Source organism: Microtus ochrogaster (genome assembly GCF_000317375.1).
Source record: "Microtus ochrogaster isolate Prairie Vole_2 chromosome 6 unlocalized genomic scaffold, MicOch1.0 chr6_random_2, whole genome shotgun sequence".
NCBI classification, from domain to species: Eukaryota; Metazoa; Chordata; class Mammalia; order Rodentia; family Cricetidae; genus Microtus; species Microtus ochrogaster.
In genome coordinates this window covers 4,747,831-4,763,734 of record NW_004949095.1, presented here as the reverse complement: position 1 = coordinate 4,763,734, position 15,904 = coordinate 4,747,831, and the positions used below count along the sequence as shown (strand labels likewise).

The 15,904-nt window shown below is 49.1% G+C and overlaps 1 protein-coding gene across 1 annotated transcript in view; it reads left to right on the top strand.

Annotated features, from left to right (window-relative positions):
• The first annotated feature begins 6,292 nt into the window (after nucleotides 1-6,292).
• Nucleotides 6,293-15,904, top strand: part of Lhx4 (LIM homeobox 4) — a 42,641-nt gene continuing 33,029 nt past the window's right edge. Inside the window, exon 1 of the mRNA XM_005363893.2 lies at nucleotides 6,293-6,368. Within this exon, the coding sequence (XP_005363950.1) occupies nucleotides 6,293-6,368 (76 nt within the window). The remainder of the gene's footprint in view (nucleotides 6,369-15,904) is intronic.

Sequence of the window (15,904 nt, the reverse complement as noted above, 5' to 3'; positions counted from 1 at the left end):
TAGGGTGGCTAATGTTTAAACTGAGCTTTGAATGTTGAGAATCACAGCCTGCTACTTAATCCAGTTCTGATTCCATCGGAGGCAAAGAAGGCAGAAGGCTCAGGAGACCTTTGCAGGCCTCAGTGCACAGGTGTGCTCTGAGTAAGCTATGGACTTCCATGCTCTCAAAGAAGCTATGGACTGGGCACCCCAGGTCCCTGCGTTCCAGGGCCAACCATGGGTCTGGCAGAGGCCAGGTTTCCAGTGAATGCCCAAGAGAATGATCTAGTAATCTAATTTTCTGAACAGACATATAAATGATAAACTCGGACAGTAGAACAAGGCCAATGCCCAGATTCACTGCCCAGTCCCTGCCTGTACTGGGTCCACAGGGTAAGATGGCTGCAGAGATGGTTCTTAGAAGCCCTAGCCTTGTGGAGTCCTGTGCCCTGCATGGATCCATGCCCATTGATCCTCAAAAGAGACTTCTTTGGTGGATGGTAAGGATGGAGCCTGCCTACCTGGATATATATGCTCACCACCTGTGCAAACCTGAAGGATGTCCCTTGATTTCTGTGCTCTCTGTCAACAGTCTGCCTGGGGAGATCTGTGAGGATTAAATAAGCGGCAGAGAGGGACACACCGAACCACTTGACAATTGCTGCTTTCCTGTTTCCGCGAAGAAACCTAGGGTCCCCATCCTGCTTCTCGGTTACTTACTGAGCAAGAATTATATGTCCAAATGCAGGGCTGTGTCTTTCCCACGTCCCTTAACTTTCTTTGTCAAGGACATGGGGCAGGTTTACGAGGAGCAGGGTTGGCCTTCTGCTCAGCATCCTGGCTGGGAGAGATCCCGCTGAGGTTCTGGGAAGAGAAGGAGACAAATGACAAAGTGGTGGGTCCACAAAAGGGCCAGTGACAAATGACTGGAAGGACTGGGTGGACAGATGCGGAAGAGCAAAGGCCCCTGTCCTTTTATTGGAGGACTCCTCACAACTCCCAGAACAAGACAGACGCTCCCTGGGGGCTGGACTGAGGGTTGGTCTCCCTGGTTCTCTCTGCCGGGATGAGTAATATGGACCGGGGCAGAGGGTCTATATCAATCTAGTCCTACAGAAAAATGAATGAAAATTGAATTCCCTGAGGAGAATTGGGGAGCTGTTATCCAGACAGAGATAAATCAGAGGGTGCCACAAAGCTGGGGAGAGCAGGTTTGCTACGGCAGCAGAATAATTAAGGAAACAGTTTCAAAATGCAAATGATAAAAGTGCTTGAGAGGAATGAGGACAAGGAGATGATTCGAGATGGGTGATGGGGAGCAGGGCCAGCGCCATTCTTTTTCTCCATGGAGAAAATGGCTAGGATTCCTAGCTGTGAAGGGTGAGCCTGCCCACTCCACGAAACTCCTAAAACGGAAGGGTTAGAAGACACACAGATCTGCAAGAGCCAAAAGAGCACAGGATTGGGAGTCAAAAGGCTGGATTTAATTTCCAGTCTGTTCTGCAGCTTATTAGCTATGTGACCTCAGGCAAATCACTTAACCTCTCTGATGCCTGATAATCATACCCACGTCCGAGCGTAATGTTGAAGATCAAATGAGATAAACTACACGGAGGACCTTTGTAAAATATAAGCGCTAGACAAATTGCAAGCTATCATCATTCTCCCAAATTGGATTTCTCCCCGCTTGGAATCGGACCCACTGACGTGTTAGATTTGGTTCCCAGAAATGTATTGTTTAAATGTCTAGAAAGTACTAGATTCTTTGTGCCGACTAACTTCTCTGACGGACCCATGGAAAGCCATGCCACCATTACCTAGTCCTTGCCCAAAGTTAGGGTCTGAGAGTAGGTGGCTGGCTCTGAGGAGTGCTGTTCCGAGTGACCACTGTCCAGCCTGGGTGCTTGGTGAGAAAAAGCAAAATGGAGGCCTAAATTCTGAGTCCTACCCAGGGTTTTCTGGGCCCTTCTCCATATTGGGGCTCTGCAGGAGTTGACCGTTCTCCCATCTGGACAGGGCATTGCGAGGCTGCTTAGCCCCTCTTGGCCTGTGTGTTCAGCCACCAAGTACCACGTCTTGGCTTGTGGTGGGGAAACTCGGCAGTGTGCAGGTGGAAGTACTTACCATGGTGCGTGGTACAGTTGTAAACTTTCAATAAATACCAGTTGTTATTGCCACTGCCATCTGCACTAGATGCTAAACATTCAGTTTAAGGAAAGCTTTTAACTAATATTTCCCTATTGGCAGATGCAAAAGCGGAGGCCTCCCAAAGGGAAGTGAAATGTAATAACCTTGGGAACAAGACCCAGCTCGTACCAGGGACAAATGCCCAGGGAGAGAGTATTTATTGGCTTGAGGTACATTATGGGTAGGTTTGGGGGTGCCGGCGGCATTGAGAGACTGCTGTCCACAGGTTCAAGATCTCTGTCAAGGGACAGATGTGACAATGGCATTCCCTACATCAGTACCAGGACAGGAGGATCCCTACCCCAGCACCAGAACACTACCCCTCCTTAGTGACTGACCAGTACCCTGCAAACGAGCAGTAGGCAGTGCCCAGGCAGTTCATACCAGAGGGGGACAAGAGTTGTAGAGGATGATTTAAAATATTATTTTATTTATTTTTGGTGTTTTGAAACAGGATTCCCCTGTGTAACCCTGGCTATCCTGGTACTCATTTTGTTGACCAAGCTCATCTCAAACTCAGAGATCCACCTGCCTCTGCCTCCTGAGTGCTGGGATTTAAAGCATGTGCCAACACTGCCCATCTTAAAGTATAATTTTATATTATAATTACACAGAAGGCTGAAAGCAGGAGAATTTCCACAAGTCTAGACTAGCCTGAGCTACATAGTGTAACTCTGGGCCAGCTTGGGCTGCAAAGTGAGACACTGTCTCAGAGGTGGGGGGTAGGGGTGGGAGTGGGGTGAGCATCTATAAAGTCAGCACTTAGAAGGTGAGAGGCAGGAGGATCAAGAATTCAAAGTCATTTTCAGCTGCATAGCAGGAGCATGGTCAGTCCTGGTTACATGACATCTTGTACATGTTAGGAATATTTGTTGTATATTTCATTGCATAGGATATCCTTTATGATATTACTGGAAAAATATAGCGACATAACAGAAAATCTATAAAGTAAAAATATTGTTTCTTATATATTTCTCTAATCTACTCTGAAAACACTTTTTGAATAGTATTTTGATATATTTCTTTCTGGTTTCCCCCCTATTTTTTAAAAGCAATTTTACCAGCTTTTCCTGCTTTGTAAAGTAATGCACTTATTGAGAAAACTTTTAAGAAGGCAAAAAGAATAAAAAACTATCTGCTATAGAGATAATCACTTTTATATTTTAGCATATTTTTCTAGTTAGGATTTTTAAATTTCTTAAATTCATACTGCTTTATAATCTCTCCATTTTCTAATATAGAGCCAACATTTTCTACATTACCAGGTATTCTTTTATTATTTCTAGTGACTTCTTAGCATTCAGTTTGCTTTAATTTATCCAATAAGCCTATAGTGTTGGATAAATCACTCCCCGTGTCTCTTTCTTCCACTTTCTTTCTCCCCTCCTTTCCTCTTTTTTCTTTTCCTGGAAATCAAATCCTGTGTCTTCTACCACCTACGACTGAGCTATACTCTCAATCCCTATATAATTTTTTTAAAAGTGCAAATGGCTTGTAACTATGTGTCCATAACATTGTTAATCATGTTCTTTGAATACATTTCTGTATGCATGGCATTTTTAGGGTACGTCCTGCCCTAGGCTAGGGATATAGGTCCATGGTAGAGACCATGCTTACTTCCTAGCAGGTGCAACGCCCTGCATTCTATCCCCAACTGTGCAAAACAACTATTGTCAAAATGATCTTAGAAGACATTTATATTTCCACTAGGGTCCCCCCCCCCATGTTCTTCACACCCGGACCAACAATGGATGTTACCCCTACTTTTCTAATTAACTTTTTACCGGGTGTTACAGCATTCCCATGCTGCTGGACTTTACAATTAATTTCAACGATTACTTAAGGTACTTTTCCAACTTATTTTCTTCTGTTGGGTATTTAGGTCATTTTCCCTTCCCAACTATCATGCTGTCATAGACATTTTCATGTATGAACCTTTAAAAATACTCTAGGTTACTTTTATGGATTAAACACTCAAAAATAGAAAACTTTATGGATGTGATAAATATCCCTAAATTTCTTTCCAAACGGATATTAAGAGTTCATAAAGACACTAGCAGTATCCGTAGGAGAACTACTTACAAACACCCTTACCAAATAATTCCCAATTTCCTCCCAGGTGGTCATTTAACAAACAAACCGATTTAAAAGGGGGAGGGGTGTGGACCACACTGCTTTGTTTTCCCTGTGTTGGTTGCTAATGAAGCTGGCATCTCACCGCGTTTATTTACCAGGTACATGTTTATACAAAACATTTTGGTAAACATTTAAAATATCACCAGGTGCTTTGCCTCCCCACCCCCTTGCAGTTTTTCTCTAAATTTGTGGAGACAGCAAGACAGGACACTAGTTAATGCCAGCACCCACAGAAGTCACTGGAGACTGAGTAGCACGCACAGCCACGCCCTCCTCTTACAGCTCTACGTTCTTCCTCAAGCACCAACCCTAAAACACCAATAGTTTTTTAAAAGAAAATTCCCAGGAAGATTATGAGTCCCCGTTCTGGCCCATGAGGGATCCCATTAGGCTGGAAAGTCCCATCTGACTTCTAGTCCGGTAACTAAATACTAAATTAGAAAAGGTGGTGTCGAGGTGACTGACGTGGTGGGTTTCCCACGCCCACGGTCAGGAGGCGTCGAGTGTCTGGAAAAGTGCTAGCGACTTCGAAGAGACTTCGTTGATCCTTGCTTTATTTCCTCCGGGAATAAACATAGGAGAATTGGCTTTCAGCGCGCACATTCGTGTGTGTGTGTCCGCGCACGCCCCCGCGAGGGTGTGTGTTCGTATGTCTTGTAAACATAATAGCAACGCACGCCTTTCGATGGTCAGCCCCCGGGGGCCGTGTGCACGCTTCTGCCCCGCGCACACGTGGCCGGGAATAGTTCAAAGCGCCCGCGGTTGCAGCCGGCTCCGCTGAGCGGTCTCTGGGAGCTAGTAGAAGGCCGATCTGGGTGGAAGCGGCCAGGAGACCCAGGCCCCGCCGCGAGGAGGGTGGGGTCAGGAGTGGACCCTGGGCGGTGAGAGTGCCAACTGCGACGGAGGCCGGGGCCAGAGTGGGCGCCCACGGAGACCCGCGTGCCCCGCCACCTCCAGGCGCGACCCAGGTCGCCTTCCGGCACCCGGCCCCGCGGCCGCCCGCTGCGTGACTCGCGCGTTCCCGGCCGAGTACAGGCTGTCCCTGGCCCAGCCTCAGCCGGACGCGGGGGAGAGGGAGCAGGGTCTGGTTAGTACCGGCCGGAAAGGAATGGGCCAGGAAAAAGAAAAAAAAAAAAAGTGGAGGATGTGTGGAATCATCCAGCTACAGAACACGCTCGGTAGGGTGGAGAAGCCGGGAACCCAGAGCTCCAACCGAGGGTCCGCCGGGCCCTACCCCATCCCTCCCCTCCCCAGAATCCTAAGGAAGGATGCTGAGGACTAGCCGGGAATCCCCGAAACCCCGCAGAAAGCTGCGGGGCGCAGATGCCGAGCTCCGGGACTACCTGCTGCCCGGGCCGAGCCCGCCGCAGCATTTACACCGGGGCGCGAGCCCGCACGGTGGGGTGGGGGAGGGGCTGCGAGGCCCCGCCCCGCAGCGATCGGCCCCGCCCTCCAGCGCCTCCGAACGCACTCGGGGCTACTGGACTTCCCCACCCCCTACGCCCCCGACTCCGGTCAGCCGAGGGGCTGCAGCCCGCTGCCAGGTTGGGAGGACAAGCTGGAGGGCGGGCTTCCCTGCGGAGAGCGACGTCACGGCCGCTCCTGCAGTGTGAATGAATCAAAATGCCTGGGTGACCGCGGCCTCCTGGGCAGCCCGCACGCGAAGGGTGGAGGGGGAGGGGGAGACAAGAGGGCGGGGGAGGGAGGAGGGGAAAAAAGCCAGAGCTGCAGCAACAGCATCTCTTCAACCCGGGAAGTGCACCAGCCCCGGAGAGCGAGATCAAAGGGATTTGAAACAGCCTGAGGACTGGGGGGGGGAGGGGGCCGGCCAGCCAGTGGAGTCCTCCCGGAGAGGCGGAGGACTCAGCTTCCACTGTGACTTCAGCGGCCTAGTTGGGTTTATTATTATTATTTTCAAATTTCCGAATCCAGCCAGAGGGAGAGAGCGAGAGATCTCAGTAGACTGCGACTTGCTGCCTCTGGCTCCGAGATGATGCAGAGCGCGGCTGTCCCCGCGGAGGGGGCTGTCAAGGGGCTCCCGGAGATTCTCGGTGTGCCGATGCAACGTAAGACATCCCCCTTTCTCGCTCATTTAATTTGATAACAAGACAGCTAACAGCCTCAGCAGGTTCGGGCAGGCCAGACGCGGCTTGTGGCACTGACCGGGAGGGGTCGGGACGCAGAGGCGGTCATAGAGCAGGGGTACCCGTCAGTGTTTGAAAGGCTTGGCTGTTGGCTGTTTGGGATCGAATATAAAAGCTTCTCGGTTACTGTTCGTGGAGGGTCTAAGGGTACAGAAAGTAGCATCTTTGGCAGGTTGCTTTTATGGGAACCCTGGGGAAAATGCTGTTTGGGGACAACAGAGGTTTCGTGCTACAGGCCAGGCTCGAGGGCAAAAGTGGTCCCCCTCAAATGATTATCCCCCATGGTAATGGCCAAAGCTCACAACCGCTAGTGCAACTTCACCCTAGCTGGCGGGAAGTTGGAGAGTCCCAGGTCCCTGGGGCTGGTTGTGCAGAAGCCCCCTGCCACACACTTGGTTTTGGTAGTTTCAGCACCTGGTTAAGTCCCCCAGCTGCTGCTGCCCGAGGCACCCGCCTCCTGTGTCGCCGCCGCTCTCTGTGAGAGAACGCACTCCTTACATTCCAGCTAGCCGAGGAATGCAGCGGCCAGAAGCTCTGGAACGAAGTTGTGGACTGAGCGTTCAGCCTTTGCTTAGGCGAGGGTACGCAGTCTTCGAGGCGCGGGTTTGGAAGAGGGAGAGACTTAGACGTGAGGACACTTTGCTTGATGTTTCTTCCAGCACCTGCAATTAGCAAGGGCCAAGAAGTTCGGACAGGTTGCTCGCCCCAGGTTTCTCTGTATGTAAGGGTGAGTGCATGGCAGAGATTTTCCGGGAGGGAATCTGTCAGTGCCTCTGACTTATAGACAGAGAGCCAAAGAAAAGGAATCTGTACAGAGACCTGACAGGTTCTCAAGCTTAGCGCGCGCTCGCGGGCTCCTGGTTACGTCTTGACCTACCAACAGCTGCGTTGGGCTAGGTACCCCTGGCCACTCTAGAGAGATGAAGGGTTTCCTCACTGGACTTTACGAGAGATTTCCGCCTTGGGGTTTAAGCACAGGCTCAATCGCGGATGGAGACTACCTATGACTAGGGCACAGCAGCGCGCCCTCCTGTGCCCCGGCTCTCCATCGCAGAGGTTCTGTCCCAGCAGAGCTAGCGGCAGGCTGTCCAGCCAGAGTCTTCAGCTTTATTGGAAAGTTTTGGAGAAGAAACTGGAAGGGATAGCTCCATTTCAGCCTGTTTTAGGTTGTTCCTCGATTGTAGCCTACAGGTTGTTTTTGTTTTGTTTTTTTTTTTTTTTGTCACCTGTTGGCAAACAGTTTCAAAGTTCGCTGCACCTTAGAAAATTTACTGTTAAAATATTCTGTCGGCAGCATCGGTGATAGCTCCCATCAGCCCACACACGGGAGACCGTGCACAACTCCTGCACAAACAGAAAGGTGAGCCCTGGTCAAGGTGCTCAAGTCCTTAAACTAGTTGTAGCTGTGCTGCAGGAGTAAGAGCGGTCTGTGAACGGAGAAAGGATGTGTGGGCGTGACTCCCGCCCTCCTTCTGCACTTCTGTACCTGTATGCTAATGACTTAGGTCCACACGCCCTTTCCGCATTCTGAACTCTCTTGATAGGGCTCATTTTTGGCATGTGCAAAATTTAGATTGTCTTGACTTTTGTTCCCTTTGCTCAGGGATATTGAGTGTCAGGAACCCGCTTTGTTAAAAGACATGGCCATCACCTTGGCTTCATACCCTTCGCTAAAGCTCTGAGTCTGGGCCTATACTGTGGAAAACTTAACTAGGTAAAGAAAAGAACTGGACAGAGAGCAGGGAGAGAGCCAGAAGAGAGAAAGGAAGTGTAGCTCCCACAGGCAAAACCAACCAAGAGGGGTCGGTCAGCCCTTCCTTTTGTCTTTCTTGGGTTCAGTGGAAGAAAGAGGAGGTAGATTGCAGGAGGCACCGGTCAAGACTGAAGGGTCCAATCCCTGAAGACTTCAGGACTTTTTTTTCTCTCAGCCCAGTATCTGGCCTCACAAAGCAGATCTGTCCACCAGCTTTAAGCTGTGACTTGGGAAGGGGAAGCAACTCTAATCTTCCTTGGATTACGGTAGGGTTTAACGATATCATGCTGGAAGAGTATGAGATCCGTCCTTGGGCATGCCGGAAAAATAAGGGTAACCCCAAGCCCATGAGCTCTCTCAAGCCCTGGCAAAGATGTAAGGTAGAAAGCCTCTTCACAGGTGGTGGACCCTCCAGCAGACCAAGCAAGTTTGGGTTGAGCTTCTTCCTCACAGATGCTGCCTACACTTCCTTCTCTCAGAACCACAGTGAATTGAGTACCTGGCAACAATGTATAGATCCCTAACCTAGGTACCCGTGATGCCCAGGACTCTAGGGACATTTTAGGACTTTAAATCCAGGGTTGGGGCTGTCTGTTTGAGACACCCCCCAAAAGCACATTCCCCTCAGGAAAGTATTCCACTGGAGTAGTAAGTAACTTCTGCCCCTTCGGGGTCTGCCCAAGACACTATTGCTCTTATGTCCTTCTCTGCCACAGGCCAGTACCTAGGTAGACTCCTGTTTGCACAGTGGCACCCTTTGTACTTCACTCCCACAGAGGTTCCTGCCTGGCCCCGCAGCTCAGATGTTCTCGGGCGGGATGCCACCCCTCTGCTCTTCTCTGATAGACTGCGCCTCTACCAGCGGCTGTCCAGAGGTTGGCTACAAAAGATTCCGAAGAAAGAAGGCTGGCAGTGATACCCAAAGTAACCTGGGGTAGAGAAGTAGGGTCTTGCTTAAATCTTCCGTTGGTCCCAGTTCCCCCTTCTAAGGAATTCCAAACCACCACTCCTTAAGTTGGGTGACCCTCTGGTTCCTTTAATGACACCCGCGAGGTCTTTTCCTGGACCCTTTTGAAAAGGTTCCCTGTAGGTGTCTTTCTGGGGACCTTGTTGATGGGTTTGGGACTGTGCTGGTGAGTTCTCAAGACCTGCCCCGGGCAGCGCCTTCAGGTATAGTGAGCGCTTCCTGGCTCAGTTCCCACTGCCACACATTTGGGTTCGGGGCCCCTTTCCCGCACTAAGAACAGTTAGAAAAGTTCAGATGCATATGGAGCCTTTGTCTGCCCATTGCCCCGGGTTTCAACCCCTCTTCCAATTTGTCTTGTTCGGTATCGAGGGAAAGGGCGAAGGACACCCGTAATCCGGGGTTTGCTGGCGGGGAAAGTGGGGAAACCGCTGCCTGAGAAGATAAAGGACCAGTGGCCGCGGTGGTAAAATCAGAAGCAACATCTCTGCTCCCTTCTTCTCTTCAGAAATAAGACTGTAAGCCCTCTAGACTCGCCAAACAATGGCAAGGGGCGACTCTTCTACACTTCGTAGGGTCTTAAGTGAAGGGCCCCACTGCCTTCGCTCACTTCCCAGAGACTCACCAAGATATACAGCTTTACTGCCCCAGCGGGTTTAGTCCGGAATCCAACTGCCACCCCTCCTACCCCCGTTTACTATCCCCATTGCTGGCTTGGGGTGAGGGACCTCATTTTCCAGGTCGGGACTTCTCTGGAAAGCTCTCCCCGCTCCATTTCTGCTTTGTTTTCCGGAGGGAGGAAGACCCGACCCCGAAAATTGAATGTAGACATGGGAGAAAGTCAACAGATTTCGACCCAGAATTTCAGTACAGTGCGGTACAGACCCCCTTCATTCTCATCAAACAAACATTCAAGAGGAGCCTGATTTATTTTTGCTGTTCAGGCTGGTTATCCCCGCTAGCGCCTCAAGCCTGGGGGATCGTGTTTTGTCTTCCCTAACCACTGAACCCTGTCCAGCCCTCGGCCAGTCCTGGGAGTGGAGGGAAATGTGAAGAAACCCGAGGGATCGCAGCAGATCTAAGTTAGGAAGGACAGCGGGTGTCCTAGAGCGTGAGTGGTTGAGCCGGCTCTGGCAGTCCCTTTTCGGACGGCGGTGAGAGCTGAGGGAAATTTGGAAAGTCACGCGGCCCCTTCCGCCCCGGCTGTAGATTTAACGATTAACCCTCATCAGGGACGCGGCGGTGGAGAGAGTGAAGGGGGTGGAGGGCAAAGGTCTGCGGTCGGCAGTTCCTCAATGTCCCGGGAAGTTTCGTAGTAGAAAGTGAGGCAAGAAATCCGGCTCTAATTAGACACTGGTTAATTGCTTGGCTGCAGTGGTGTTAAGCGGGAGTGGCGTGTTTGGGTCAATTAGCACGACCCTCGTGACCTCTCACTGCCCCGTGGGCACCGTGGGCTTGGGTGGCTTGAGCGGCAGAGCTAGATTCCTCCCCCACGCACCTGCAGGCGGCGCGTGCTCCTAAAAGTGTGAGTTCGATTTGTACCCTGGATTTGGGGGACACTCGCCGGTACAGGCATATGCCACCACGATTGTCCTTCGGGACTTGCAGTCGGGAGAGCGAGGTAGAGGTCGAGGTCGTGGCCGCCAGCCTGAGTGGGACAAGGGCGGGATCGTCTGAGATTACTGCGCCTGGAAGCGCCTCCACCCTCGGTTCCGTGCGTGCTTCCCCTTCTGGGTTCCTTTTGGCACCCCAGGCGAGAAGGTGGCCGGGCCTGGGTCGTGCTTCTTGCTTCCGAGCTGTGGCCGGGACTCTGTCCGCGAGGGAAGGAGCGGCAGCCGAAGAGGCAGCGCTGCCACCTCCTGTACTGTCCGCGCCGAGTTCGCGCCCAATTCTGGGAAAGACAGAACCCCAGCACGGCGCCGGCCAGGAGCTCCGGCAGGGCGTCTCCGTCCTCGGAAAGCGAAAAGCGCTGTTCGCCTTCTAAAAGTCACTGCTTTCTTGAGCAGCAGGAAGGCGGCCCGCAGCCGAATGGCACAGCCCACACCTTCCGCAGGGTTCGAGTCTCCGCTCCCCTTGCTGGGAACTTTAGAGGGTTGGAACCCCGCAGCCTCAAGAGAAAGCAAGGCTGTAGATGAACAATAGGTGATGCTCGGTCTGTGGCCGACCAGTTGGTAACCCCAAACCAGCGAAAGCGAGCCCGCGCCGGTCTTGGGTGACACACACGTTTCCAGAAGGCGGCACCTGGCTTAAGACCAGCACAGATTTCATCCCGCACTACTCCAGGATCGCCTTTTCCTAGCCTGAACTTTAACAGAAAAAAAAATGTAGTTACTTTAATATAAGAAGGGCAACGTGTTCTAAAGAGACCCGAAGGTGCAACAAATGATAAAGAATTATTAGGAAAGAAGCAGGCAAAGGATAAAACCGCAGGAAGTCAGGGAGGGCACGCGGCCGAGTCTGCCTGGACCATCTCCAACCTGGCAAAAAGGAGGTTAAGGCAAGAATGTGGGCTGAATACGGTGGGGATTAGGAATTCGGGAGCCCTCCAGACGTCGTTGAGCCCCCCATATGACAGCAAATTCCGGTATTATTTTAAGACCTAGTCTTTTTGCAGGTGAAGCGGAAACGGGGGAGGTAGGGAACCCACAAAGCAATTTCTTTCCATTGAGTAGACAAAAACATGGGCGACAGTGTTTGAACAGTGACCTGATGACCCCGCTGACCAGGTGTAGACAGCCTCAAGTCCTAAATATTTGCATTGTCCCAATTTCCCATTCGCTTTGGATTTTAGTGCGCTTTCACTCCACGGTACAGTCAATTAGCGATTACTTACCACCCGCATTAGCGGACAAGCTGGAGAGCGGGAGAGCGCTCAGTGCGGCGGAGGCGGAGGCCAGGAGCAAGGGCAGGCATTTGCAGTTCTGCAGGAATGGGTAATTAATTAACTGGGATTAAGGGTACTTTCTGTTGCGTTAAGAAATGTCCTTTGAGACTCCAATTTTGGGGTTGACACAGTGACTGTTTGGTGGATTTCTCTGGCTGGGAAATGCGTGTGCCCTTCTAATTGAAGACTTGTGGATGGGGGAGGATGGTGGGGTTGGATGAAGTGACCTTGTGTCATTTCTTGCAATTAGGAAAATTTATCGAGAATAGAGCTGAGAAGCTTCGTGTGTACGAAGCTGATGAGGAGGAAGCAATGGGTGATGTTACTCACTTTGTGGAAACCCAAGGTTAGAGAGACTCGTAGCTCACTGTGTGTGGTGGCACTAGGAGCATTCTGTTGGCACTGAGGATTTGGAGATGATTCGATTGCCCCCCCCATTTACTTCTGCAATGATTTTCTGCCCCTTCTCCCTGCCTTTCTCCCGGCAATGCCCATAGTACAGATGTGTGCAGACAGGGCCCAACCTGGCTGGCTGGCTTTAAGATCTTTCCTCTTGGTGATTCCCCTCCCCATTGTTAGGAAAGTCTTTGCGGGATGTGGGATTGAGCTGGAATTCACAGCACAGGGGTTTTCTTAGAGATGGTGTGCCAGCAGCTGCCAGGGTGGTGAGACCCAGGTCCTGTCCTCAGGATCCGCAACAGAACACAAGGTACCAGATGTAGGACAGAAGCTGCCCTGGCGCTGGCTCCCACCATCGTCTGTGGCAGAAGAAATCAGCTGCAAATAGACACAGTATTTGTTTGTTTGTTTGTTTTTGTTTTGTTTTTGGTAGTTTTCAGTTTCATAGTGGCCATCATCAAAATCGTGCCTGTATCAACCATTTTGAGGTCGTTGGTGGTGATAGATAGCCAGGTTGGGTGGGCTTAATTGGCAAAACTGAAATTGATTCTCCCTTATAAAATATACTTGGAGTTAACTGTATTAGAGGCAGACTGGATGGTTATCCTGTGGGGTGAGGTGAGCCCTCACTTCTGCTGCTATTTTCCTAGATTTCTTTTGACCCGACTCCCCATTATCTTCTCTCTGTCAATTGAGGTCTAGCCACAGATGTTTTACTGCAGTACCTCACCCCGGATGCCCTTAAATTATAATTTGTTTTAATTATAATGTTGGGGGGGGTTAAAAGATTGGTCCTGGGGATAGACAAATAGAGCAAAACTTCACAGCCAAATTAATTGGAAGTTTCTTCTTATGAGAGAGAGGCTGCCAAACATATGGGCTATTGCTACAGAATATGACATCAGAAAAATAGTGTGTGGAGATTTAGCAATGATTAGATGGGAAAGGGAATAGAAATAGGGATGTGTCTACAGCATTCCCAGACAGCTACGGGTTTGTTCAGTGTATTTTTCTGTTTTATTTACAGTTGCCAGAATATTTTATATCCCAGTGAAGGATACTAATTCCACAGCGGTCTATCTTCTGGAAGATAATCTTTTCTCTGCAAATACACATGACATTCCAGTTGTGTGCTGCTGGATTCACATGAAAATATTACCAAAATAACAGCTTTAAAATGGTAACATTGAACTGACTCCCCAGAATCGTTTTGAATTCACTCTCTCATTAAAAGGGTGGCTGGGGTTTTGTTTTTTGTTGTTGTTGTTTGGAGGTTTTGTTTTTTGTTGTTTTTGTTTTTAACTGGCTAAGCAGAAACAAAACAAAAGAGATTTTTCAAAAAGACCTCAAACTGCCAGGTAAACAAATAAGACCTGTGGGGAAGAGAGCTGGGAAGGACCGAGGGGACGAGGAAGGGACACCATCACACCATCGTGGCTCATTGCTGGCACCAGACTGACTAGGTCTCTTCCAGGTGAGAAGACATTCCTTGAAACAAACCAGGGGGCAATGTAGGAACTAGTTAACAAGATGCTTGTAGATTAATATATTTCAAGCATGAAAATAGATATGTTCATCTAGAGAATATGATTACCTTAAACGAGGTGCCAAATTTTAAATTGGGATTTTTCCTCCCAGATTTTTGTGGCTTGTCCATTGTCTCTCACCACAAAATATTATGATGTTCAGTGCATCCTTTCCCTTTGTTTTTAAATAATTAATATCAGAATTCTGTCCTCTAGTAATGCTGGTTTTGAGATTATTTTAACTAGGTTATGAAAATCACTTATGATTTTATGACATTTTAGAAAGTTTTTTAGTGTCTCTTGAAAGCACACTAGAATAAATAAAAATATTAAAAAGTAACTATAAATTGCTCAATAAAAATGAACTAAATCTTTTCAGTAACAAAGAGTTGAGTCAGGGGATAAAGTGGGGAATGCCACATGCATCTAGTTACAATTTGTCTCATATACCAGAACCCTGGCCCCGAGGCTTCCTCATTGTAAGTTGCTGAATAAACCAGCCCTGGATTCTATAGCCACAATTATCAGACAACTTACAAGAGAGCATGTGATAGGAAAATTAGATTTTATTGCCATCAATAATGGCAACACCTTTGAATTGGAAAGTTTATTTTTGAGACAGTTGTCCAAGTAGGAAACTATAATTTAATTTCAACATAGTTTTATCTCTGATCTATGCCTAGAAGAGTTAGATGTTGCAGAACTCAGGGGTGAGCTGGCCAAGTGTACTATCACTTGGTATGTCCTGTCTTAGCTTGTGGGGACACTTTAGAGCTGGCCATTCCCAGAGTGAGCAAATGAGCTTCTACATTGTATTTTCTCAGGCTCAGAATTAAAGAACAAAACAAATCCAAACTAAAAAAAAAAAAAAAAACAAGAAATGCTCTCTGCTTTGTTCTTAAACATCTCTGCCCATTGTTTTCTCCTCTTTACATGTAAGGCAGGAGTGAAAATTTTCAAGAAGAGAGTATGCACAATTCAGTTGTGTACGAATGTGTGCCCGTTTTAAAAAGTTAGTAAAGAAACTTAAATAAACAAATTGAAGTTTTTGAAACTTACATCAACCAACTTCTTATTCCCATGGAGTTACCTATACAAGAGTTTGAGGAGAAAAGTCTTAGAGAAAGGTGGTCTTGGTGTTGTCAGTGGAATCCATGGCCTTCAGTCAGCCCCAGAAACTGTCCTGGAGACAAAGACGATCCTACCCTGATTCAGTTCCCAAGTATGTGCCAGCCCTTAGCGAAGACCCGTATTCTCAGGACCTTCTGATGTCTGGAAATAAATGAATGACCATGAGAGACTAGACTCACAGCACTGCTTGATGTCCCAAGATGACCAAACTGAGTGAGAGCAGCATTGTGAGGTCTACAAACAGGGAAGGGGGGAGAAGCATCTTCCACACAGCCCTGTCTTGGGAGCAGCCAGGAGGAATCCCATTCTGGGCATCAGACTGCCAAGCCCAATGCTGAGGAACTGGACTCTGCCCATGCACAGGGCAGTTAAAGCAATGCCCCATAAAGACTGCAAGTCCAGATTTCACAAATGTTAATCTGGCTCCGGAGCATGGTCAGTCAGGCATTATCCCCATCAGTACAAACTAACCTGCTTTAAATCCATCAGAGCTCTGCATCAGCATTGTGATTCCACCGGGAAGATCTGAGACCGATTCATTTCCCCAGAAAGGTGCCCTTTCCTAAGTACATTTTAGAAGGCATTGCTGAGTGTGTTGTAGTCTCCTTAGTGATTTCCCCTCTCTACCCTGTTGACCTTCTGTGACCAAAGAGATAGAAAACACCATTTTTTTCAAAGAATGAAAATCGATCCAGTGAACACATACCCTCTGAAATGTTTCCTGGTGGCCTCTGATTCCTTGAGAGAAGTTTCTTGGAAGTGGAAAGAACCAGAGGTAGGGATGTAAATGGGCAGTGCTCT